Source organism: Silene latifolia, chromosome 2 (genome assembly GCF_048544455.1).
Source record: "Silene latifolia isolate original U9 population chromosome 2, ASM4854445v1, whole genome shotgun sequence".
Lineage (NCBI taxonomy): Eukaryota > Viridiplantae > Streptophyta > Magnoliopsida > Caryophyllales > Caryophyllaceae > Silene > Silene latifolia.
The window spans coordinates 187453390-187479406 of record NC_133527.1 but is presented as its reverse complement, the minus strand read 5'-3'; the positions used below and the strand labels follow the sequence as shown (position 1 = coordinate 187479406).

Below are 26017 nucleotides of genomic sequence, written 5' to 3'. Positions count from 1 at the left end.
ACTTTGTTGAATTTTGAATACATTAATAATACTACTAAAACGTTTTAGGCAATATGCTATGAAATAAAGTAAAATGATGGATGGAAGACCAGAAATAATAGTTTAAACATGTTGAATAATTACGAAATGACATTTGTTTAATTTCTCGTAATTTTTGACGTGATTTCTGTCATAGATTTTCAAAGGAAAGAAAATATATCTGTCTTTGTTACAACACCAGGGAATGGCTTTATGCATACGACCCTTTTTTATTTTGTCATAATAAAGAATTTTTAAGAGACTGACTTAATGATTTATCGTGTATGTTAAATTATCAAGTACTCCGTATTGTACTATGGATTCAGTGGAGGGATCTTAATCGTGCTGGAGGGGGCTTGGTCCCCGCTGATTTTACCTAATATAATGTAAAATTATCAGTCGGTTCCTTGATTCAATGATTGATCGAATCTTAAATATTCACCCACGAAATTTTCAGGGATGGAACAAGTAATGATATAATGTAAAGTTGAAAAAAAATTCTAAAATTTGAACTAAAACTTTCGAATTTTCCCATAGTGGGCGGGGGCAAACGCAAAGCGCTCTTAACCCCCTAAATCCACGATACTTATAGATTACTCCACATTGGTAGTTAAAAGTAGTTATGTAAAGAGAAACTACAATTAATAATGAGTTGTTGCATTGCTTCATATGAACCATTCAACTCATACATTCTACCAAGAATACGTGTGTGCCAATTGTTCTTCTTCAATGCTTTGGATGCAAGCATGCAACTTCTTTGCAAAATACAACTATACAACTGGACTTTTGGTGAGATAAATATATTTATGCCTCACCTATTTATTTTCATTCAATATATATAATATATATAAACATCAATACAAGATAATTCTTCGCTTTAATCGATATAAAACTCAGAAATAACACAATTAGCACTAGATCCGATCTATAATCTATGAACTGATTCTTAGTTATACAAGATAGCAATGCTTCCGATTTACCATGACCTTGCTCGTGTAGTAAAGTAAATCATCGTATCAACGGTCCAATCAATTTATAGGGTATTACTCCGTATATAAATATATAATACACGTCCACCTAAAAAGGATATAAATATACATTTTACAACCCATAAGAAAACCAGAATGTCTTGCTTGTAACGGTTACAAGCTTGTGACCTCTTACAGCCTCCCTCTCACTTGCCCTCTCACTTATTCCTTGTAAGAGGTTATAAGCTTATGACGGAATATTGTTGTCACAAATGAGAATTTGCGTAAGAAAACCATTAAATTAACATGCAAATTGAAAGACCAAATCTAATAGATTTTGCACCACCAGACCATGTCTCATCTTTTAGCCAGCTAGTTGATGCTATTTAATTGGGAACATGTGGCAGTAAGACAGAGAGCATAATGTATACAAGACATAGTAAAAGATGAGTATTATTATTATTATTATTATTATTATAAAAAATTTATGTTCTTTCAAAATCAAATGATCAAAGTATAATTATGTATCCTCGGGATACAGAAACAAGCAGCTGCAACCAGTGCTTTATTTTACTTTGTCATACTTTTTGTTACTTTATTTAATTAAAATAAATAAAGGATTCTTAAATTCTCTATATTTGTTGTATGACTTTCAAAACTATATTACGATTTACGAGTACAACCTTTTTCTAGATGACGAGAGAACTCGCAGTTGTTAACTTAGGTATGTATTGGCTAAACCCCGAGTATACATAATGTCTGCAAATCACGTATAACCGTTATCTGGTCAGCCACACTATAAAGCGATAGGCTCAAAACTAGAAGACATAGTCTCGGACCATATGTATAACCTCTACGTTATTGATTTTGAAGAGGTTTGAATCTAAGATCCTTGAGAATTACACCAAAAATTCTAACTAGAAACCGCTACCTTTTTTGTTACCTATAAATGTTGTTTTCAATCTTTGAAACTTTGAAAACCCATCTTTATTAATACCCACATTTTTTTGTTTAAAAAGCCTTTTTACACTTTAGTCCTTATTTGGTTGCCCACTCAATTCACGGGAGTTCTAAAATCCCATGAATTGAGTTTTTTGAAACTCGTTTGATTACCCAAAATATTGCAAAATGGGGGAATTCAGAACTCCTTGTAATTTCCAGCTCCAACATGTTGTGCTTTGATAAGTGTCTTAGCCACATTAAAACAACATTTGATAAATACTACCGATTTTGATATATAAAATTATTATCTAATATAAAAAAATATTGCTTAGGAAATTTTAAATCCGGTATATAACACATTGTGGAAGCAATTTGTGTTCCGCTTACTGTGTCTAGAAAAATCGCGGGTCTTAGCATCCTTACTATCATTATGCAGCACGGGTGCTCACTCAAACTCCTAAATCATTGAACTCGGGTTGGAAAATGCGCCACCAGCCCAACCCAATCCAACTCGGCTGCTTCATAATAATGAGATGGATCTAATGTTGTATGAATCATGAATGACAAGGTAGTCTTGGAAGGAGGCTGAAAAAGCAAAAGCAACAAATGAAGTTGTTTTGGTCCAATGCTTTACATCTTCCACTTCAAAAGAAGTGTCTAAAGAGATATATTATGCACATAAATAAAGAGAATGGAAAAGCATCAAGAATCCCTCATCCTTTCATGGAGAAGGGTGCCCTCTTAACTTTTTAGGCTATTTTAATTGTTCAACATAGCCATCTTTCTTCATAGATCTTTCAAAACAGTTCCGGTGATGGTACGCTTTGGGCTGACTCGTATTTAGATTAAATACGAGTCATTCGAATAATACATGGATCCTGATAAGGCAAATGTATAAACACAAATTCTCATTATAGACCGACACTATCCATCTATAGTTGTAGACGGCTAGTATCCCCTTCACAAATGAAAGTGGGTAATGCAAATGGGTGGAAAATTGATAACCCCACTTTAATTTGTGAAAGGGCCATTATCCGTCTATAGTTATAGACGGACAATGACCGTCTATAACGAAATATCTCCGAATACAACTTGTAGCAATGAGCATTTTTCAGCTTGTTAGCACTAGTAGAAAAACGCCTCAAAAGCCATAGACGGATAGTGACCGTCTATAACGAAAGATCTCCGAATACAACTTGCAGCAATGAGCATTTTTCAGCTTGTTAGCACTAGTAGAAAAACGCCTCAAATAAAGTGCCGCAAATAAGCAGTTTTCTACGAGTGATCGGTCCAAAACCAAGGTTAATGATGCTGACCAAGTACAAAAATACTGTACTGCAGTAGGAGGTTATCCGCGTCAAAGAATAACAGTAGGACTTCAAACGCTGTCATATGATCATGGTTCGACTTCAACAAACCTGTTAGCGAAAGTAATATCAGCATCATTGCAGCAAAACATGTTCTAAACAGCAACGAGTACAAAATTTGATATTACTACTTTTTATTTCCGATTTCCCTTGTTGATAGTTGCTACAGCAAGTACCTTATGCAAAAACATTGTAACAGGCATACACCAGATACACTATTACTACTACTAATACTACTACGACTACGACTACGACTACGACTACTGCATCTTCTATACACAACTATCTTCTATACGTATTAAACTGTAGTAAACTGGATGCTTGACTCCTCTGACATTTGCGGCCAGCACATTGATACTCGTCATCTAAACCTGTTTCCTGTACTTCTCAAAAAAACCAAACATTCTGCAAAACACGAGCAGCCTGTCTCGAGGAGCTTCTCTATTTTAAAGACCATACTTACCGGTTACCAGGGTAATGGAACACATTTAGTCATTTCCACCTTTTGCTACCACCATTTCTCTCCATTTTGTTTTTGTTTCAGAGTCTTAATTTTGTACAAAACAGCTAATTTCAAGCAAGCCCTTCGACACGTTTTAACAAGGACTGTAGGACAACTAATTATCAGCTTCCTGATAAAAAGTAGTTGCTGCCACCGGAACTGCCCATACCACAAGGCATATCACGGACAAGGAACTTGACACTGCGGATTCCAACAAACTCCATGATTTCCAAACATTCCTGTAAATCCGAGTCACTAATTAACATGACCCACTCCTCTTCATCATCAAGGTACTTGAGTTGAAAGGTTCCCAACTGAAGCCTAAACCTTGTAGCCACTTCCTCATAAAGGCGTAGACATCCAAAAGACCTATCAAACTTGAACCTAATAGTATCATCCATATATCTAACTTTAATGGTAATTCTTGAGGCATCTTCATTGATATTCTTTTCGTTGAAACGTGTCAATTTGTAACAACTATGAGGAGAAGTAGATGAACCTGAAGCATTTGATGATTCTGTCATGCTTGAAGAACTAGCTTGGTGGTGTTCTACCGTCCCATCCTCGTTTTCCAACCCTATATCCATTTCATCAATACCAACCTTACATGTCATGTTGGGAGAACCAAAATGATGAAAAATGCTCCCAAATTCAGAACCCACCTTATCTACCTCAAAAGCAGATTTTCTCAACTCTTCAACCGAGTCATTGGAGACATCGGAAATTTTCCCATCGTTAACGGTAAAATAGGAGGTTGTCTCCAACTTAGGGGGAATTCCACATATACTAGGTACAAGAGAGGAAATTTCATCTTTCCTACACGCATCAGAGCTTTTTCCGGCTATATTTTTGCTAGGCAAAAATATGTTCCTTGAAGCATCAAATTCTTGGATGACGGAGCCAGCTGCTACAAGTTCCCCGGTTGATGCATCAAACTTCAACCCTCCTTCCACACCCTCCACCGAGTCAAGAACAGTCTGTATTTTTCTTAGAGAGCGATTGACCTTGTTTATTTTTCGAGAAGGCCACCTAGAGATACCATGTTGTCTGCAGATTCTCTTCAACGTGGTAGGGCAAACTATAAAAGCATAAGAAGTTTATCGTAAGAGGTAGCTAGTATTCTCCGTTAGTAATGTCTAAATATGAAAAAAAAAATGATTTCACAAAATGACATTAGAGTGCAATAATAAAAATGGCAAAAAAAAACATTGTATTGCTAATGTTATCCACGAGGATGCAAGAATTGGCACTCATGATTACCAAACAAATAACATTAAGAATGCTATTGTACGTGAATTTTTCAAAAATTGTAAAAAATGGATATTTTTCTCGCCAAACAAATTATAATAGTCCGTGTTTAACATACTTGAATAAAAATTACATGAAAATAGTATATTAATTTCCACTAGATTTAAATTTTTCTCAATCTGCAATTCTATATAGCAAAATAGGGCCTAGGACGTGTTTTTGTGTGAAAGAAAAAGACTTAGCAAAGGGGGCGGAATAAGATTCGAATACACCAAAAACAAAATTTTTAAAATATAAAAAATATTAAAAAAAATTATGTTTACAAAAGTGATGGGGTCGGTTTTAATAAACTTAGGGCGAAAATGACAATGCAGTGAGAAAAAGGACTTGTAGTTTTTGAGTATATACACATTTTTTCTGAGCATATTACCATTTATAAATATAGTTTTTGAGTAATATTATATTTTGTTAGTGTAATGTTTTAGTAAATGTGCTCAAAAACTTTATACTAAAGCAAAACTCAAAAACTTTAAAATAAAGCTCAAAAAATAAACAATAAGAGGTACTACCTCAGATGTATAGTCTATAAACTGGACTGCAATGCAGTAGGTTTGACAAAGATTCTAAAATGTTTCTATACACATAAATTACTTTGTTTTAGCTTTGAGTGATAAATTTTATATACTTCAAAAAAAATATATAAAATTATTAAAATTTAACAAAATTCCTAAGATACCACAATTACTAAATGTGGTATTAATTTTGAAACTGCCACAATTACTAATCGTGACATTACTTTGAACATATGAAAGATCCATTTATAAGAAAATGTAGCCTTGATTGCTAACATAAACAAATCACAAGGATCATGGAAAAACTAAGATGACAAAGAAGTCAATATCAAGTTTCAAGCGAGGGTATATTCAAGGGCTCTATTATTTTGTGAAAGAAAAACTGAGTTGTTGCCATCAAATGATGTGTCTATTGAGTTCCAAATCCGGTTACAAGCGGGCATATGATTACCGCATCATTATTTAGGATAGTGTGCAATAAACGTCGCATTTGCCGATGTGAGAACTACAATCTACTTTCATATGATTCAAAAATAAAATTACGACCTCTAAATGACGTGAACTTTAAACGAAATAAAAGTCATACCACCAATGCTCTTTGCAGCATCCTTGAGACTCCCAGAAAAGTACTGCTGCAAAATACTTAGGCTTACTGTCTTTTCTGCTGGACTTCGTTTCTTCTCGGATGGTCGTCTTGACCCACTCGCCTATGATGATTATCAAAATTATCAAAATTAGTTATTACCACTACACATTAATAATGATCCACATCCAAACAAAATGAAACTAAACTTTTAACATACACTAATATAAGCGAAAACAAAACGCATTAAACTTTTAGCATAAATATGAACTTAAAAACATCTAAGAATCAACACTTGTTAGAGGCGTGTATTAAAAGAAGCAAGTGAATGGGATTAACATCGACATTGCTTATATTCAATGACTTTTACTTTTAATAGCTAGTATTTGCACGATAATGGATATGTAGAGATATAGAGGGTGCAAACAAAAACAAACATGAGTATGTCTACCTTAGTTATATGAAATGATACACTAAAATTTATCTACATAAACAAATAGCCTCCTCATCAGATGTAAGTAATCCAAGCGATAGGTTAAACCCATAAAGCGGGGTGATTTGGGCAATTCTAATTCCATGGAACACATAAACAATATCTTTTTAATTACGAAATCAAAGAGTAATAAGAGGAATAAGAGGTACCTCCTCACGAGACCATCTCCCTTCAATGGCATTAACATGGACATTGCTTATATTCAATGACATTTGTTCACCACCAATTGACTTGGTCTGACCAAACAATTGATCAGTAGTGATAATTGGGTCATCACTTGAAAAGAAACTTTGTGTCATTCCATTACGTTCGATTTTTGTATCAGGGAAACGAACCACTTCAGTCTCACCAACAGTTCTCAAATTCTTGCATATTCGTTGCATGGTACCAGAAAGACTATCCAACAAAAGTTGTTGCTCTTTGTTCCCTTTCATGTTTATAGGCAGAAACAACTCGAGTATGTAATCGTCATTCCCGGTAAACGTGCTCCTAAGCCTAATTGCAACCGCGGCACATAGTCCATACTTTCGAGCATGTTGTACTAAAGGGTATTCATTGATATGGTAATTCTTCACATCGGAATAAAAGAAAGGAATATTTGACTGAAAGGCTTTTCCGGCAACACCTTGCCCTTCTTCAAGAGGATGTTCAGAGCAAGCATGGACAAAACCTTGCATTTCTTTATCATTTACATAGCAAGTAGTCTCTTCAATGCAGAGTATTGACTTTTTATTCAAGTTTATATCACTATCTTTTGCTTGAATCCTAATGACATTCTCTCCATCTTCTTCTTCCAAAGTACATGGAATCCATGTAAGAGCCAATGGTAATCGATGTGCATGACAAACAACTCGTAACACATCGGTTATCTCCGCTAAGGCGGTCTTGCGAGACTGTGAAACATGCTGCAAAAACATCAAATAAGCCAAATATGTAAATGAAAGCTGACAAATGATTCTCCGACCATTTTCCTATATAATCGCTTCTCTATGTTCAATTTTTTTTTCCATTTCGTGAAGATCTGAAAGAGAAAAACTAGAAGGTTTTCTTCATTTTTATTTATCGTGTTCTTCTTTTTTTCATCATTATCATAGTTTGCTCTTTTTTTTCTATCTTGTTAACTGTATTGACAATTTTAAATAATAACTCATCGGTAAGGCTTGCTATTGTTGTCAATAGCTGATGTGTGTAGCTAGAATTTTGCTGGCAGCCCCCTGACTTAAAGAACAAACAAAGGGTAATCCAGGTCTTTTTTGGCATTACACAAGTAGTAACAAATCAGGCATTTAAGAAGCTAAATTAGATTATAAAGGCATCATATTTCTAAGCCCATGTAGAGTACTTTTATACTTCTATTGTACATGTTGGGCCTACACTGTGGAACTTGTTTGGCTACTATTTCTATTATTCTATTTTAGCTCATATGCATGCTTTTTAGACTTCTACGGTGTTTAGTTTTCTTTTGAAAAATATGATCTTTGTACTAAATATGGTACACGATTATATTAGCAAGTATTTTTAAAATAGTTTAATAATAATTAACTCTAATAAAAAACGATGATCAGAGATAAAATGATCATATCAAACCGTGAAACAAGTGGTTTTGACTAATGATATCTCGGAACAATTTTACATTTTTTTACACACATCCTATTGTGGGATAGTAGTCCTGCCCCCGTAAAGTAAGTATTCAACATCCGTTATTCATTGTTATTGTTTTTGGGATAATATAAGAGATTCTAGGTATATAAATGGCCTCGAAATTAGGTAAAATACCTGAGGAGGAAGCCGAAGAGGTGGTGTTGTTCTTAAGTCTACTACCTGAAATGCATCCAAGCGAATTAGAGAAAACTAAAGAAAGTCAACAGAAAAAAACGGTTATCAACCTCATTTTCAATGAAAAATATGTAATTAAGTCATTTATCAGTATTTCGCGCAAAAGTATGTAATTAAACCCTTAACAATTTATGAACAAACATTAATATATTAGCGGTTTTATTAATGATATTATATTAGTAATATATTAGTAATATATTAGTAACATATATTATATATTAGTAATATATTGAAAGAAGTTCCTAGCCATTAGCCATTATGTAGACCGAAAGAAAGATCTTAACTCTAACACCATTGGCTAATATCATTTAAAGAAATTAATATCGTAGACATGATTCTAGACTATTGTGTGTACATACGACGACAATATTACAAGTTCAGCAAGAAAATCCAAAGTATAGAGGAACCAAGGTGAGAAATGAAACAAAATATAAGAACAGCGTGATATACTCACCTCAAGCGCACGACACACAGATTCAATTTCTGAATCAAAGTCGGATTTCTCTTTCACAGTAACAAGTTCCAAAACAGCACAACACGAAGCATTTAAAGGATCAAAAATTGGTATAGCAACAGATCCGCGAACATCATGATCAATAGCATGTTGGACCCTTAAATATTCTTCTGAACTGTAATAACTAACATTTGAAGTCCACTCCGGGATTTTGGATATAAAAACACGTCCTGGAAGTCCAGGAAAGGCGCCTGGCTTCTCTTCGGCCGAGAATGTATACGACCTAGATACTTCACGATACCCTAGAAGTACTTCGTCAAGTAAATATGGTTGGTCGCATGTGCTCAGAATATTCTGATCTCCAGATCTCATAGGCACCCACATTTGTACCAAACATCCTCCATCGGATGACTTTTTAAACAAGGATAACGCATGAAGCATTTTATCGGGTAATGAATGACTAACGGGCCTAGGAACTCTACTCTGGGGAATCAATGAAAGATTATCTTGTTTGGCACTAGAGTCATTTTCATCAAACTGAGCATAATTGAAGGAATTTTCTATGACACTAAGACTATTGATATTATCGCTAGTCAAAGGAAAGGTAGCACTTTGTTGCTCAGAAAAGTTCAATTGATCATAAGAACTATTATCTGAAGGTAGTGATGAAAGAGAAGCAAACCCATAAGACGCCAACAACTGTTCGGGACTATTGCACCACCCGGAATAACCTTCAAAATTCATCATTTCCGGGATGCTACCAAATGTTTCATCATTTAAGTTTCTTGATTCTCCATCTATATCGACACTAGTATTTGACTGAATACCGGAAAAGGAGTATTCCATATTCACATAACTTGGGTCAAAGTTCTGAACTACGGCAATAATGGAACTGCTCACTTTGCCATGGATCACTAGGCACCAAACCTGGTTTACAAAGTCAAATAAACAAGGGATTAGAAGTCAAATTCAATATCAGAATTGGTGAAAGAAAACGCATACAAAAGTGCAAAAAATTAAGAATCTAAAATATCTTTTCATGAGGTCACTAGACAATAATTTACTCAATCAGTAATCATGCGCCACCAACCATCAAAAGGAAAACTTTCAGCAATTAAAATTCAAAAATGTCATCTTCAACAATTAAAAGAATCAACAACAATCAAGTAACCGGCTAATGTAATTAGTAATAACCATATATTCCTATGAACAGAGGAAATTGCAAGTCTTCAAAGCTATAACAAATTAATCATTTAGTCAACTAATGCTCAAAGCTACTATGAATTGACAATCAATTGCAAGAAATCCACACATTTAAAATCCAATCAATCAATGAACCAAGAACAACCCAAATACTAATCAAACACAAATTTTGAGCTCAATACAATAACTTCATAAATCATAAATAAAAAGCTTGAATCAAGAACAGCCCAAATACTAGTCAAACACAAGTTTTGAGCTCAATACAATAACTTTATCTAGCTTAGACCTTAGGCACATACCCAATTGACAAAAACTCGAATTCGCCACAATAAAGATGTAAAAATCTAAACTTATTTAGGGAATTAGAAGCTAATAGCTCAAACTCAATACCCAAATTGAGAAAATAAAAGGAATAAATCACCGTTTAAATAAACCCTCTCACCTCTACCAAAAACGTAAACACAAACGTCAGCAACAAACAATGATCCAAGTATTGCAAACACCGCCTTCAATCTAAACGAATCCCATGAAACCGAACAAGAATCCTAAGATTTTGCACAGAAAACCAGAAATATGGTATTGCTGATGAAATACACAAGATTAGTATCAACAATAGAATCCAATATTCAATATTTTCTAGTAATAGAACACGTACTATGTAAATGGGCGGCGGTCCAAAGAGAAAAAAGAGCCTTTTTTTAGCAAAAAAAAAAAAAAAAAAGTTAGAAATTTGATGATGATGATGATGAAATGATAGCATGTGCTAGTAAGATACGTGGGGTTTTTTCTGAAAATAGGGCTAGAAAATATTGTGCAGAAGATATTGTTTTTGGTTTTTTCGGGTAATAAAATTAATTAAATTTCCTATTGTGTAAGGAATAATGAAGAGGTTTATGAGAGAGGTAATGATGTAAGAAGAGAGAGAGAAGACAATGTTGTGTTGCAAGAGAGTGGTAGATCCACAATCACCGCTTTTTTTGATCTAGATTACAAATTTGGTAATGTTCCAAATTTGTTTGCGTCATCTAGCTTTGTGGCTTTCATGTTTCTTTTTACCCATTTGCCTTTCTTTAGGTTATTTTATTAGTAGTTTGTCTTAGTTTAGACTAGGGGTGATAATGAGACGAGATAACTCGCGAGTAATTCGAGATCGGTTTGGTCAAAGTTCGGCTTGAGGGTTTAACGAGTTAAGCCGAGCAAATGCTGGCTCAACTCGAAAAGCTCGTGAGCTGCTCAAATTTGTGTGATTAGATAAGATAGTTTTTATACAACAACACAACATTAAGGCCTTAATGGGGTTGACTGATATGAATCATCCTGTAAAACTGTTCATGGGTGATCGCACATCTCAAAATGCGAAAATATAGAAAATGAGAAGTGGAAAACAAAAGGGGAATAAACAAAATAGTGTGTATATTTTATAAAAAAAAATTATCATGATTATATCTTTGTATCTAAGGATGACAATGGTTCGGATTGGATCGGGTTTTGATCTCCAAAACCCGATCCACTTACTTATTGGATCACTGATCCATATCCAAACCCGATCAATATCCAAATTTTAAAATCCATACCCATCCAAAATCCATACTCGATCCACTATATAATCCAAAATCTAATTCGAAACTTGATTCACTATATAAAAAATTTATCTTATATGAAAAAAATTGAAATTTCGAGCTTATAAAAGCCTAAATTTTGAAAAATATTTGATTGGATCGGGTTCGGGTATGAATAGATCAAGTTTGGATATGGTTCGGGTTTTCCAATAGTGGATTTGGATATGGGTTTTTAAGTAGTGGATCGGTTATGAATTTTTAAAAGGTGGGTTTGGATCGAATTTTCTCCTTCGGTTCGATTCGAGCTCGGTTCGGTTTCGGTCGCAATTGCCATCCCTCTTTGTATCACACGAAACAAATGTCTCACTTATTTGCCAAATATTTTTACATATAAATTTTGAGCCTTGCTATTGAAAATATCAGAAGAAAAAACATCAAAAAACACAATTATATATAGACTCGATTTGAACTCGCCTTTGGCTCAAGCTCGCGTTAAAGCTCGCAAGCTTGATAAGAAACATATTTTTTAAAGTTCGAGTAAGCTCGAGATTAGCTCGAGTTTTGGTTCTTGAGCACACGCGCGAACAAGGTCAAGATCGAGCTCGACACGACTCATTAACACCCTTGTTACCTAGTTCAGACCGTCTTTAATTTAAAATATCTCACGGTGTGTGAGTTGTTTTAAACTAAGACGGTTTTAGACAATAATTTGTGTTTTATTAGTATCTTAAGTAGGCTAATCTTCGGATTTTTTTTTTTTTGAAGTTATTGGAGTCGGGGTGATAACGAGTGGAGCTAAATGCGAGCCAGAGCTTGACAAGCTCATACGCCTGAACAAAACTCTGGTCATTTGCTTAGATTAAGAAGTTAAAACCAATTTTTCCATCTTACCATATTGATACACTTATAACTTGGTTATAAAATGTTATTTCTCTCATTGATACACTAATAAGTTGGCCATGCTACTGTACCCGAGATTAGGGTTGTTCGCCAGATCGGAAGCAGACCGGGTTGCATAAACCCGCAAGTCGGTCAACCCTTTATCCCAAAATTGAAAACCGAACCGGTTAGTTGAGGACTCGAACCGGAATCTTGTAGGTCCGGTTTTCTCGGGGTTTGGACCGGGCCGGTCGTTTGATTTTAAGGGCTAATTTGAGAAACTTTTTTAGCTTGGACCGGAGACCGGGGATCATATTTTGTGAACCGCCCCTTCCCACACGTCTCGATCCGTCGACCACCATGACACCTCAGACGATCTCAGCCCCTTGCACAAGAAGACCCACCACCACAAAACCCGAACGTCGGCCAGACGACCACCCCACGTCACTGTACGCCCCTACCCTTAGTCTAAACCCCCGCGGTTATACAAAAGAATAAACATATAATTAACAACGGAAAATACGTAAAATTTTAAAACTTCGAGGCATGGCCGCGGAGTTCACTGAAAATCTTTGAAAACTATTTAACCTAATTACTACTTTTACAAAATAAAAACATAATACGAATAGAAATATACAAGGGATCTCGGATCCCTCCAAATTTCAAAAAATGCAATAACGAACGATAATTAAAAGGATGTATCTTTGCCTCAACAACGCTCGCTAGCCACTCATCTTGTAACCCCCAACATATAAAACCGTGTATAACACCGACCTGTCACCTGTCATTCATAAAAATAAGTGCCACAGTCAGTGAGGAGTAACTCAGGTGTCTTACCAGCCCTATTACAATGTAATAAAGTACAACACAAAATCTATCAGTTTATCAAACACAGAACATAGAAAAGATAAATAAATCATGTGATAACGGAACTTACACAACCAAAACGTGTCCCACTTTACTACGACCAAACACGACATCATAGTAAAGAAAGCACCGCCTGACCAAAGATTACATAGTGGACGGGTCCCAAAGTACTAATGCTAATCAACCATAAAGAATAACCAACGATCTCTCGGTAGGACGGCTAAATAGCATCACGCTCTCGGGATACAAACATACCCCGGCAATCATCGGACTACAACACATAGCCGATATAAGTAGTCCTGGCTTAAGTACAGTACCGGCCTTTCGGTAACCCGACACTATATTCTTGGAATACAACACGTATCCGATTCAACGGCTACGGTAACTTCCCGTAACCCCGAGACTCGTAACCGGCTACAATACATAACCACGGACGATTAACTTCAATCTGGTCGCCTAGTCCACGACATATGAGCTAGGATCCGAATTGAAACGATCGTAACAAATTACATTGATTAGCACTAGAACGATAAACACACACAGACCCAATGTACGCAGCGTACATATTTAGCATGGACTAACCAAACAATCCAAAATGTGGTAACAACCATGCAATACGAGAATTGGAATAAACACACCTAAATATGAAAATACCACCATGTATTGGCCGACCAATCTATCTAGCATCTCGTACCTGTTCCAACATAATTAAAGTACATATACGACCCATAATGCTTACCGTCTCACCTGCAACAAAGTACAAATATAGCAAGACAAGTCCACAAAATAATATACAATTTTCTTTTGTCAAAACCGCATCCAAAACAATCTCTACCTGCCAGTATACGTCGTCTCAACTATACAATACTCTAACTAGTATCCGACAATCTCTACATGTAAATATAAACCGTCTCAACTATACAACGGACTAACTAGTATCCAAAAACGATCCTTACACGCCTGTATACACCGTCTTAAATATACCACAACTAAACAGGATCCCAAATAGCATCCCAAAACAATCCCTACATGTCAGTATACACCGTCTCAACTATAAAAGACACCAATTAGCACCCAAAACAATCCATACATGTCAGCATACACCGTCTTAAATATACCACTTACTAACTAGCATCCCAAATGATCCCTACAGGTCAGTATACACCGTCTCAATCATCTCCACAATATCAGTATACACCGTCTCAACTATACAACTGACTAATTAACATCCATAATGATCCCTATATATAATTATACACCGTCTCAACTATAAAACAGACTAACCAGCTTTCAAAATACACATATTTAACAAGTAATATTGAGTAACCTGTCATCGTTACCTTTTTCCGATCGAACTAGTCCTTCATGACTAACAAATCTTATACAAGACCGTCTATCTCAGCATCTACAACCGTCTTATAATAAATAAAGCTGAAAGTATAAATTGGGTTTGTAAAAATACATGACGAAAATGAATTTTACTTACAACGGATTGACAGGAATGATGAGAGCAGCACTATGGAACGAAAATCATTAATAACGGATGACAAACAAAGTGGCAGAATCAATTTTAAATTTTAAATTTTTAAACAGAACGAAAAAGAAAAAAAAGGAAGGGAGAAGAAGGTGATGCGTGAGAAAATGAGGGAGTAGCTAGCTAGCTAGCTATTTATTATACGTACGTTTCTTCATCGTTAAGAAATTTCGCTAGTTTTTAAAACCGTCTCGAATTAAATTAAACCGATTTAAGTAAAAGTTTGAGAAATAAACGGAATCAATAATTAATATATTTACTGAGGGAAAATAAAAATAAACTCAGTTTGTTAACGGAAATAGTACGAAATCGGATCGACTTGGAATTCTTAGTGAATTTTACTAAATTAGAGGAATTTAACGAAATTGGTTAATTTAGCGGAACAAACTCAAAATAGCTAACTAGACGATTCTTCTCAAGTCCGTCTTGAGCCCACTTAGCTCGACTTTCATAAAGGACTCGTAAAAGGAACATAATTTATTAACGATTATTTAAATTTAACGTAACGAATTATAATGAAATTAATTAATTTGCTGAGAAAATAAATATATAAATCGTTAACCAACGTAATTAAATACAAAGTAGCAATTAAAATAATTTTATCCAACTTAATAAAATACGGGGTGTTACAATCACCTCACCTTCAAAAAGTTTCGTCCTCGAAACTTGAATGTAGAAAAACAAAACTCAAAGAGAAGACAGTTAGTCTTAAAAGATGTCAGTTGACAAAAAGGGTACAAAAACAAATGTTAAAACCAAAACAATCATTTAAAAAGTTTTCAAGAAAGGTTTATATCATTAGTCTCGCCCGATTGAACGATCGAGTGCCCGTCGCGAATAAGAACTCAGTCGGTCCAATTCCAAGACAAGCCAAGACAAGCCGAAACAAAACTCAAAATTAATGCGTTAACAAGTGACGAACCAGTTATTAGACGTCTCTAATAACAGGTCAAATCATTAAACCAACATCAATACAATTGAAACTTCATATAAAATCTCAAATTTATATATCAATAGGTCTTGGTATAGACGGGTGGGGCGAACAGACGGGTAAAGACCTCTAATAAAATGGGTAGAGGGGACAAGGTGGGGCACCCCCATGTGCTTCTCACTTTATGGCAAATGGGTATTTTGTGAGGGGAAATGGTATCCGTCTATACGTATAGACGGATAGTGTCCGTCTATAATGAGAATTTGTGTTTATATATAGTGAAAATTTACATTTGGTAAAACAAATTTGCAAAAACAGAGAAAAATACAATCCAAAGAGAAAGAAAAAATTTTAATTTAAAGGAAATGACTTCTCAAAATTCTAATGTTGATTAACGAAAAGCAGTATAAACTGAATCGTTGGGAAAAAGAAAAGTAAAGAAACAATGAATAAATCGATGGGTAAACATATTAAGAAAAGTTATAAACAAGATTTTTAACGGATTGCGAAAGAACTTCGGAAGCTAAATTCCTAACTCGAAAAAGAGGAGTGCGAAGAATAAGTGAAGAAAATGAAGACTTTAATCCCCGAAAATGACCACCTAATATCCAAAGTTTCACTCTAGTAGTATAAGGATAATCCAAATGAAAGAAAACAGAAGTCAGCAACTTACTGATAATTCAATGATTTCGGGGCACAGGGAAAAGTGAATCAAAACAATGTAACATGGATGAACGAATTAGTGGAGCTGGTAAGTGTTACACACGAGAGATGATATAGGATATCCAATACCAAAATCCAAAATCCAAAATCCAAAATCCATAAACTGGAAACAAATGGTATTCACAAATTTGATGATATTCTCTCAATTTTCAATTTTCTGTTACTCACTAATCCACAGTTTATGCAAACGGTCAAAACCGCGCTACCGTCTATCAAATCTAAATTCCAATATCAATATTACTATGAGCAGTCTAACTCAAACATCAATCATCAAATAATACCCAATTTTTTATTTTATTTTTTATTTTTTATTTTTTTATTTTTATTTTTTTGCAACACATTCCATCTAGGTTATCTCCAAATATTTTATTCCAATTCATCTCCATATACCTCCAATAGAATCTCACAAAATTCAACCGAAACAATATCATATCCTCGATAAAACTCAACACTCAATTGAAAATCGAAGGACTAATCTCAAAAGTTAGATATTGTCCAAAATATACACCTCTACTACCATTCCATAATATCATAACGTTAATCATACCCGCTCCACTTCTAACATTACCTCTTCCATTCAACTCACTACTAAGCATCAAAGTACAATATTTCAGACATCACTACCCACACAATCCCTAGGTTTATCCAAATGGGAACGGTCACTCGAAATCTAGCATGAGCTTTAGTTTATAAACCTCTACTCATAGAATTCCACGATACTTGAGAAAAGATAGTTTGGCATCTGAAATTCCAAAATAATCGGGTTCGGTAAAATTGGTTCCCTAAGCATCCACCAGCTCGTCTCTCACCTTCTCAAGGATTTCCCTCAAAACTCTCAAAATAAAATTCTATTCACTAGCCAAACCATGAAAGTAGATCCTTAAGGTCACAATATCCCAAAAGATCATTGCCTAGGTTGTCTAAGCTAGCTAACACACCATACCTAAACTCGATCAACATTCTCCAAATAGAGTGTCATACTCTCTCTTTCTCACAAAGCATTATATGGCAAACATCAAACAACTCTCATCCCAAATCAACTAGTCTCACTCTTGGCACGGTTCCCAAAGTAGATCACAATCATTGGTATGACAACCTTACCTTACCTAGACGTTCAATCACGGAAATTTATAGTTAAATCCAAATTCAACTTTATCTCTCAAGGTCAAGTCAAACAAAAATATGCTCAATCCAAATAAGAGTGAGATATCTCAAGGGTCCTCTAATAACACTCCATCAAGAAAAGTTAAGGTATCTACGAACCAGGCGGCAATAAAAGAATTCTCAAGGGTGGTACAACTCGGGTCAAGAAATTACTAGGAACGGATAGAGGATCGGAATGAGGGAAGACTAAGTCAACCAACAAGTTTAAAGATTAAGTCTAAACCAAGATAAGCACAAAGACAGGAACAATCGATGACACGATATATGAGCATAAGCACGAAATGGGGCGTGATGGAAAGAATAACTTGGAATATTATGAAAGGTTTAGATATGACTATGAAATGGAAGTTCTTGAAACGAGGTTAGTCTTAAGACACTAGAACCAAACGATATATGGAAAAGAAAGAGAACTAATCATGAAGGAATATGTCACTAGATAATTCCACTAATATTTTCCCAAAGGTTACATGCTTATTACCCAACTATAAAATTAGTTAAAAGATTATCCTTACTAATAATCTCGGTGAACTTAATTTTCCTCAAGATGGTTCACCGGTTATCAAATCACAAACCTGAAACCAAAAAGGTTACCAACAATAAGTATCAAAGTTTAGTCCTAAACACAAGCTCATCCCTGCACAATCGATTCCTTGCAGTAAATACACTCAACCTTTATCGCGCATCTAAGTTCCAAAATCTTCGAAACGCCATTCACCTGAATTCTCTAAGCTTATTACCCAACAATTGCAATATTCCAAACGTCCAAGGCAAGCTTCTATAAGTTAGGGCAGAGGAAAGAATAAGACACGAAGGATAAGTTGGAAAGATGATTCCTAACCAAGAACAAAGAGTGTTTTAGAAAAGTAACAAAGAATAATACCTTTCATTTTAGCAAATCCCCAAGTTAATATAATGAAAATTATTCCTCTAAATTTAAGATGGTTTCATCCTAAACAAGACTATATCCATCCAAGATCAAGTCCAACTACCGAGTATACAACCTATGAAAAGATCTAGGTTCGAGTATTCCCAAAATATTTCTCACAACGATTTTCAGGCTCACCCCAAAACCGAAGTAATCAATCCACCTAAAGGTAAAGTAGGGCATGGTATTTAAAAGATGTAGAAGGAATGTGAACGAACCAATAAAGAGAAGCCGAAAGAAGAATTCTTAAACATAGATTTCAAATGTCTTTGACAAGAAAAAATAAGAGTACGATCCATAGTAAAGAAAAGGAATGGAATGATGAAGATATCAAAATTAAAAGAATAAAGCGAGCAGTACCAAGAAAGGGTAGAAAATACGAGGAAATAGAAGTGCCCCTTCTTTTAGCTAATAAATCGTCATACAGTACAACGACCACTTTCTCTCTTTTTCTTCACACGTCAACAATCTGGTAGTCGAATCCAAGTCGTATATAAACCTGTCACCAAAACCAACAAACAGATTAGTACTTAACAAGTAGCAAACACACAAAAACTATCAAATTTGGTCCTTATTTCTACCCACTCTCACCTATTCTAGGTCAATTTCATTGGGGTTACACGAATGTGCGTTGGGAGCGTTATGCTCTGATACCGATTGTGAACCCCCGCGGTTATACAAAAGAATAAACATATAATTAACAGCGGAAAATACGTAAAATTTTAAAACTTCGAGGCATGGCCGCGGAGTTGACTGAAAACCTTTGAAAATTATTTAACCTAATTACTACTTTTATAAAATAAAAACATAATACGAATAGAAATATACAAGGGATCTCGGATCCCTCCAAATTTCAAAAAATGCAATGACGAACGATAATTAAAAGGATGTATCGTTGCCTCAACAACGCTCGCTAGCCACTCATCTGGTAACCCCCAACATATAAAACCGCGTATAACACCGACCTGTCACCTGTCATTCATAAAAATGAATGCCACGGTCAGTGAGGAGTAACTCATGTGTCTTACCAGCCCTATTACAATGTAATAACGTAAGTACAACACAAAATCTATCAGTTTATCAAACATAGAACATAGAAAAGATAAATAAATCATGTGATAACGGAACTTACACAACCAAAACGTGTCCCACTTTACTACGACCAAACACAACATCATAGTAAAGGAAGCACCGCCTGACCAAAGATGACATAGTGGACGGGTCCCAAAGTACTAATGCTAATAAACCATAAAGAATAACCAACAATCTCTCGGTAGGACAACTAAATAGCATCACGCTCTCGGGATACAACACATACCCCGGCAATCATCGGACTACAACACATAGCCGATATAAGCAGTCCTGGCTTAAGTACACTACCAGCCTTTCGGTAACTCGACACTATACTCTCGGAATACAACACGTATCCGATTCAATGGCTACGGTAACTTCTCGTAACCCCGAGACTCGTAATCGGGCTACAACACATAACCACGGGCGATTAACTTCAATCTGGTCGCCTAGTCCACGACACATGAGTTAGGTTCCGAATTGAAACGATCGTAACAAATGACATTGATTAGCACTAGAACGATAAACACACACAGACCCGATGTACGCAGTGTACATATCTAGCATGGACTAACCAAACAATCCAAAATGTGGTAACAACCATGCAATACGAGAATTGGAATAAACACACCTAAATATGAAAATACCACCATGTATTCGCCGACCAATATATCTAGCATCTCGTACCTGTTCCAACATAATTAAAGTACATATACGGCCCATAATGCTTACCGTCTCACCTGCAACAAAGTACAAATATAGCAAGACAAGTCCACAAAATAATATACCATTTTCTTTTATCAAAACCGCATCCAAAACAATCCCTACCTGCCAGTATACGCCGTCTCAACTATACAATACTCTAACTAGTATCCGACAATCTCTACATGTAAATATAAACCGTCTCAACTATATATACAACGGACTAACTAGTATCCAAAAACGATCCTTACACGCCAGTATACACCGTCTTAAATATACCACAACTAAACAGGATTCCAAATAGCATCCCAAAATAATCCCTACATGTCAGTATACACCGTCTCAACTATAAAAGACACCAATTAGCACCCAAAACAATCCATACATGTCAGCATACACCGTCTTAAATATACCACTTACTAGCTAGCATCCCAAATGATCCCTATAGGTTAGTATACACCATCTCAATCATCTCCACATATCAATATACACCGTCTCAACTATACAACTGACTAATTAACATCCATAATGATCCCTATATATAATTATACACCGTCTCAACTATAAAACAGACTAACCAGCTTTCAAAATACACATATTTAACAAGTAATATTGAGTAACCTGTCATCGTTACCTTTTTCCGATCGAACTAGTCCTTCATGACTAACAAATCTTATACAAGACCGTCTATCTTAGCATCTATAACCGTCTTATAATAAATAAAGCTGAAAGTATAAATTGGGTTTGTAAAAATACATGGCGAAAATGAATTTTACTTACAACGGATTGACAGGAATGATGAGAGCAGCACTATGGAATGAAAATCATTGATAACGGATGACAAACGAAGTGGCAGAATCAATTTAAAATTTAAAAATTTTTAAACAGAACGAAAAAGAAGAAAAAGGAAGGAGAAGAAGGTGATACGTGAGAAAATGAGGGAGCAGCTAGTTAGCTAGCTATTTATTATACGTACGTTTCTTCATCGTTAAGAAATTTCGCTAGTTTTTAAAACCGTCTCGAGTTAAATTAAACCGATTTAAGTAAAAGTTTGAGAAATAAACAGAATCAATAATTAACATATTTACTGAGTGAAAATAAAAATAAACTCAGTTTGTTAACGAAAATAATACGAAATCGGATCGAATTGGAATTCTTAGTGATTTTTACTAAATTAGCGGAATTTAACGAAATTGGTTAATTTAGCGGAACAAACTCAAAATAGCTAACTAGACGATTCTTCTCAAGTCCGTCTTGAGCCCACTTAGCTCGACTTTCATAAAGAACAGGAATGAGATCATGTGAGGATACACTATCTTTTTGAGGATTGAGGATTTCATTACAATATCAGAGCTTCTTCAATACAATATCACAGGTTATTCGATAAAATATCACGAAAAAAAAAAACACCTGTACAAAAAAAAAAAAAAAAACTAAAATTTTTTTTTGAATTTTTTTTTTTTCAAAAGTCAGCTTTTTCGTGATATTGTATTGAAGAACCAGTGATATTGTATTCACTAATCCTCAAATATTTAGGAGTTCTCACCGGATCCCGACTATATATATAGTAAAAGGGACATAATTTATTAACGATTATTAAAATTTAACGTAACGAATTATAATGAAATTAATTAATTAGCCAAGAAAATAAATATATAAATCGTTAACCAACGTAATTAAATACAAAGTAGCAATTAAAATAATTTTATCCAACTCAATAAAATACGGGTGTTACACTTAGTCCCTACCTTACCACTCAACCACTACCTTTCCATAAATCCTAATAATTCACAAACCCTAATTTTATCCATTCTAATTCAATTTACACTACCTAATTTGATATAGAAAAAATGTTATGAAGTAAGAACTATGAATTATTACGTGATTAATATGAGAATTAAGATTTATATTAAGATTTACTCCCTTCATTCAACACCACAAGACCATTATGTTTTATCACGTTTGCCAACGCAGCTTTTACTCGGCAAATATCTTTAGTTACGTATTTGCAAAAATTATAAAAGTTAGATATTTTTAACGTACTCTTAAAGACGAATCAAATAAGATCTTACATGAATATATTTTCGCTTATGTATCGAGAGAAAATTGAAGTTGAATGTCCGCTTGTAAATAGTGTGCAAAAGAGATAATGGCCTTGTGGAGATGAATAGAGGGAGTATAATTTAAGGATTTGATTAATTTTTAAGAGGAAAAGAAGAAGAAAGAATTTGATTATCTTTTTTTAAAGAAGGGAAATTTATGGAAAATTTATGACAAAAAAATCTATAAAAGAGTACGAATATTAAAGGAAATCGTGAAAAAAATACACTTTTCTGAATTACGACGATATATCTACTCATCTCTCGCTAAGTTGACACGACTGTCAAGTCCTGTACTCGTGTAATGCACAAGAATGGCAACAAACAATATTGTTGACTCTTACAGTACATACGAAGTACGATAAAGCATATCTAAACTTTCAATTAATTCTCATCCCTGAAAATTGGGAAATGAACTCTTACTATTAAGAGAAAACTTATAGAGTTACAATTAGTCTTGCTGAAGACGGGTCGGAGTAAGTGACGAATAATGCCACTCATAAAATGGATAGGGGGAACAAGGTGGGGCACCCCCATGTGCTTTCCTCCATCCTCTATTTGGGTCATTTGTGAGGGAAGAGTGACGGATACGTGCCGTCACAAATGAGATTTTGTGATAGACTTAATAGGAGTAATATTTATGGCCTCAAACTGTTACTCTCGGGTGATTTACATGTTATGCGCGATCTACAGGCTATTAGATATATGAGTGTATATCTTGAGTTTACCTAGTACACACTAAATATAGCAAGTTGCGGGTTCTCCCGTCAAAAAAAAATGGAGTAAGTAACCTCTATGTGGATATATAGTTTACAAACTAAAGTCAAATTATAGGACTCATAGCGATTGAGTAAGGAGACAATTAAACAATGCAAAGTTGTCTTAAGTATAATTTTTCAAATTGATTTTTCCACTTGTATCTTAATTGCACACCTACCTATTCTTGATTTAGAATGTGTATAACTTTGCAAATAAAAAATCGGGATATGGACAGTGGCGTATCTAGGATTCGAATATAGGGGATGTATATTATTAACAATGATTCTGGCGACGGGAACTAATATTTAAACACAAAAAAAATCGTGAGGCTAAAGTAAACATTTAATTAGATTTAAAAATTTCGAGTAGATATAAACAAAATTTAAAATCGTAAGTATGTAATTCTTTACCGTGAATTCGTGAAAGGACTACATCCTGTAATATACAATCTGTAAAATTGGACCCCAATCAATAATATGGTACTTTTGATTATGTTACGTATATACAATAAGTATTTGAATATATAATATTGTATCCTAAAATAATAAATAAGACGGTATCTTAGTTATTAATTTTCTTAACAACAAATTTTATATAAAAATTGCAAGCTAACAAAAACAAGTGAACATATTTATGAGCAAATAAGATAAAAGTGAAAAAACTACACTTAAAAGATTCGAACTCATGACCGCTGTAGCACTAAGGGTGTGTTTGGATAGCAAAAATGGAGGGAAAGGAAGGGGAGGGGGAAGGAGGGAAGAGAAAGGGAGGTAAGGGAAGGGGAGGGCAAATGAAATGTGGGTGTTTGGATACAATTTCTTTCCAAATCTTGCCTGTTGTGGAGAGATTATGATTTGCCTTGGAGGAGGGAAAATGAAACCCTCCAAATCTCTCCCCCTCCATTTCCCTCTACCCATATTTGCTATCCAAACAAAAGATTTTCAATCCCCTACTCTCCCTCCCTTTCTTTCCCCTCCAAATCATTCAATCCAAACACACCCTAAGGGTGTGTTTGGATAGCAAAAGTGGAGGGAAAGGGAGGGGAGGGGGAAGGAGGGAAGGGAAAGGGAGGGAAGGGAAGGGGAGGGCAAATGGGGTGTGGGTGTTTGGATACAATTCCTTTCAAATCTTGCCTATTGTGGAGAGATTTTGATTTGCCTTGGAGGAGGGAAAATGGATCCCTCCAAATCTCTCCCCCTCCATTTCCGTCCACCCTTTTTTGCTATCCAAACAAGGGATTTTAGATCCCTACTCTCCCTCCGTTTCTTTTCCCTCCAAATCCTTCAATCCAAACACACTCTAAGGGTCCGTTTGGATACAATTTTAGGAGGGAAGGGGGAGTGAGGGGAGGTGAAGGGAGGGGAGAGAAGGGGAGGGCAAATGGGATGTGGATGTTTGGATAACAAAAATTATGAAGGGAAATGGAAAGAGAGGAAGGAGGGAGATGAAGAATGGATGGAGGATTGAAAGATGCTAGTGATATAATTAGCACAAATTCTCATTGAAGACATGACATATCCGTCACAAGCTGAAGACGGATACCATTTTACTTCACAATGTACCCACTGTTTCTCTCTCTGCAACACTATTCATGTGGTCCCCTTTCTCCACTAACCCATTTTGTTACCATTTTATCTCACAAAATATCCGTCACAAATGGTAACCCGTCACAAGGGAGACCAATTGTATAATTAGAGGTTCAAATAATGTTTTCTTTCCAAATCTTGCCACCATTGGAAAGATTATAGTTTGTTCTATAGGAGAGAAAATAAGTCCTCTCATTTCTCTCCCCCTCCATTTCCTTTCTCCCATATTTTTTATCCAAATAAAGTAAATTAAATCCCTCTCTTTCCCTCCCCTCCCCTTCTCTCCAATTCCTTCAATCCAAACGGACCCTAAAACTTTGCCGATTTATAATGGAACTAAATTGTTAATATTTCAAATGGGGGGATGCTAGTGCACCCATTGCACCCCCCATAGATACGTCAACGGATGTAGAGTTAGGGTCCGTTTGGATACAATTTCAGGAGGGAAAGGGAGGGGAGGGGGGGTGAGGGGAGGTGAAGGGAGGGGAGAGAAGGGGAGGGCAAATGGGATTTGGGTGTTTGGATAACAAAAATTATGAAGGGAAATGGAAGGGGAGGAAGGAGAGAGATGAAGAATGGATGGAGGATTGAAGGATGCTGGTGGTAGAGTCCAAATAATGTTTTCTTTCCAAATCTTGCCACCCTTGGAAAGATTATAATTTGTTCTATAGGAGGGAAAATAAGTCCTCTCATTTCTCTCCCCTTCCACCCCTTCCATTTCCTTTCTCCCATATTTTTTATCCAAACAAAGGAAATTAAATCTCTCCCTTTCCCTCCCCTCCTCTTCTCTCCAATTTCTTCAATCCAAACGGACCCTTAGTTTTACGGTAAAATAAATAACAAAAAATAAATTACTGAATGCTCGAAATAACTAGAATTGAATGGAAAAAGTAGCATACCAAGTACTCAAGAAGTCAGAACGTGTCAAATGTCAACTAAGATGTAACTCCTTTTATGGTTCCACGGTTTCTCGTTTATATTATCCTCCATATTTACTTGATTCATCTCAAATTAACTATCTTCATTTTTACT

At 35.3% G+C, this 26017-nt stretch overlaps 1 protein-coding gene across 2 annotated transcripts; it reads right to left on the bottom strand.

The window, feature by feature from the left end:
• Window positions 1-3405: 3405 nt before the first annotated feature.
• Window positions 3406-11147, bottom strand: LOC141643854 (protein NLP8-like). Of its 2 annotated transcripts, XM_074453178.1 has the most exons (7): window positions 10842-11039; window positions 10629-10768; window positions 8984-9910; window positions 8470-8514; window positions 6843-7598; window positions 6204-6324; window positions 3406-4875 (listed from the first exon to the last, which is right to left on the bottom strand). In XM_074453178.1, the coding sequence occupies exons 3-7, from the start codon at window positions 9827-9829 to the stop codon at window positions 3920-3922; spliced, it is 2724 nt and encodes a 907-aa protein (XP_074309279.1). In that variant the 5' UTR covers window positions 9830-9910; window positions 10629-10768; window positions 10842-11039; the 3' UTR covers window positions 3406-3919. The 2 variants fall into 2 exon arrangements, with proteins under 2 accessions (XP_074309279.1, XP_074309280.1); XM_074453179.1 differs by lacking the exon at window positions 10629-10768 and having other exon boundaries at window positions 10842-11147.
• Window positions 11148-26017: the final 14870 nt, after the last annotated feature.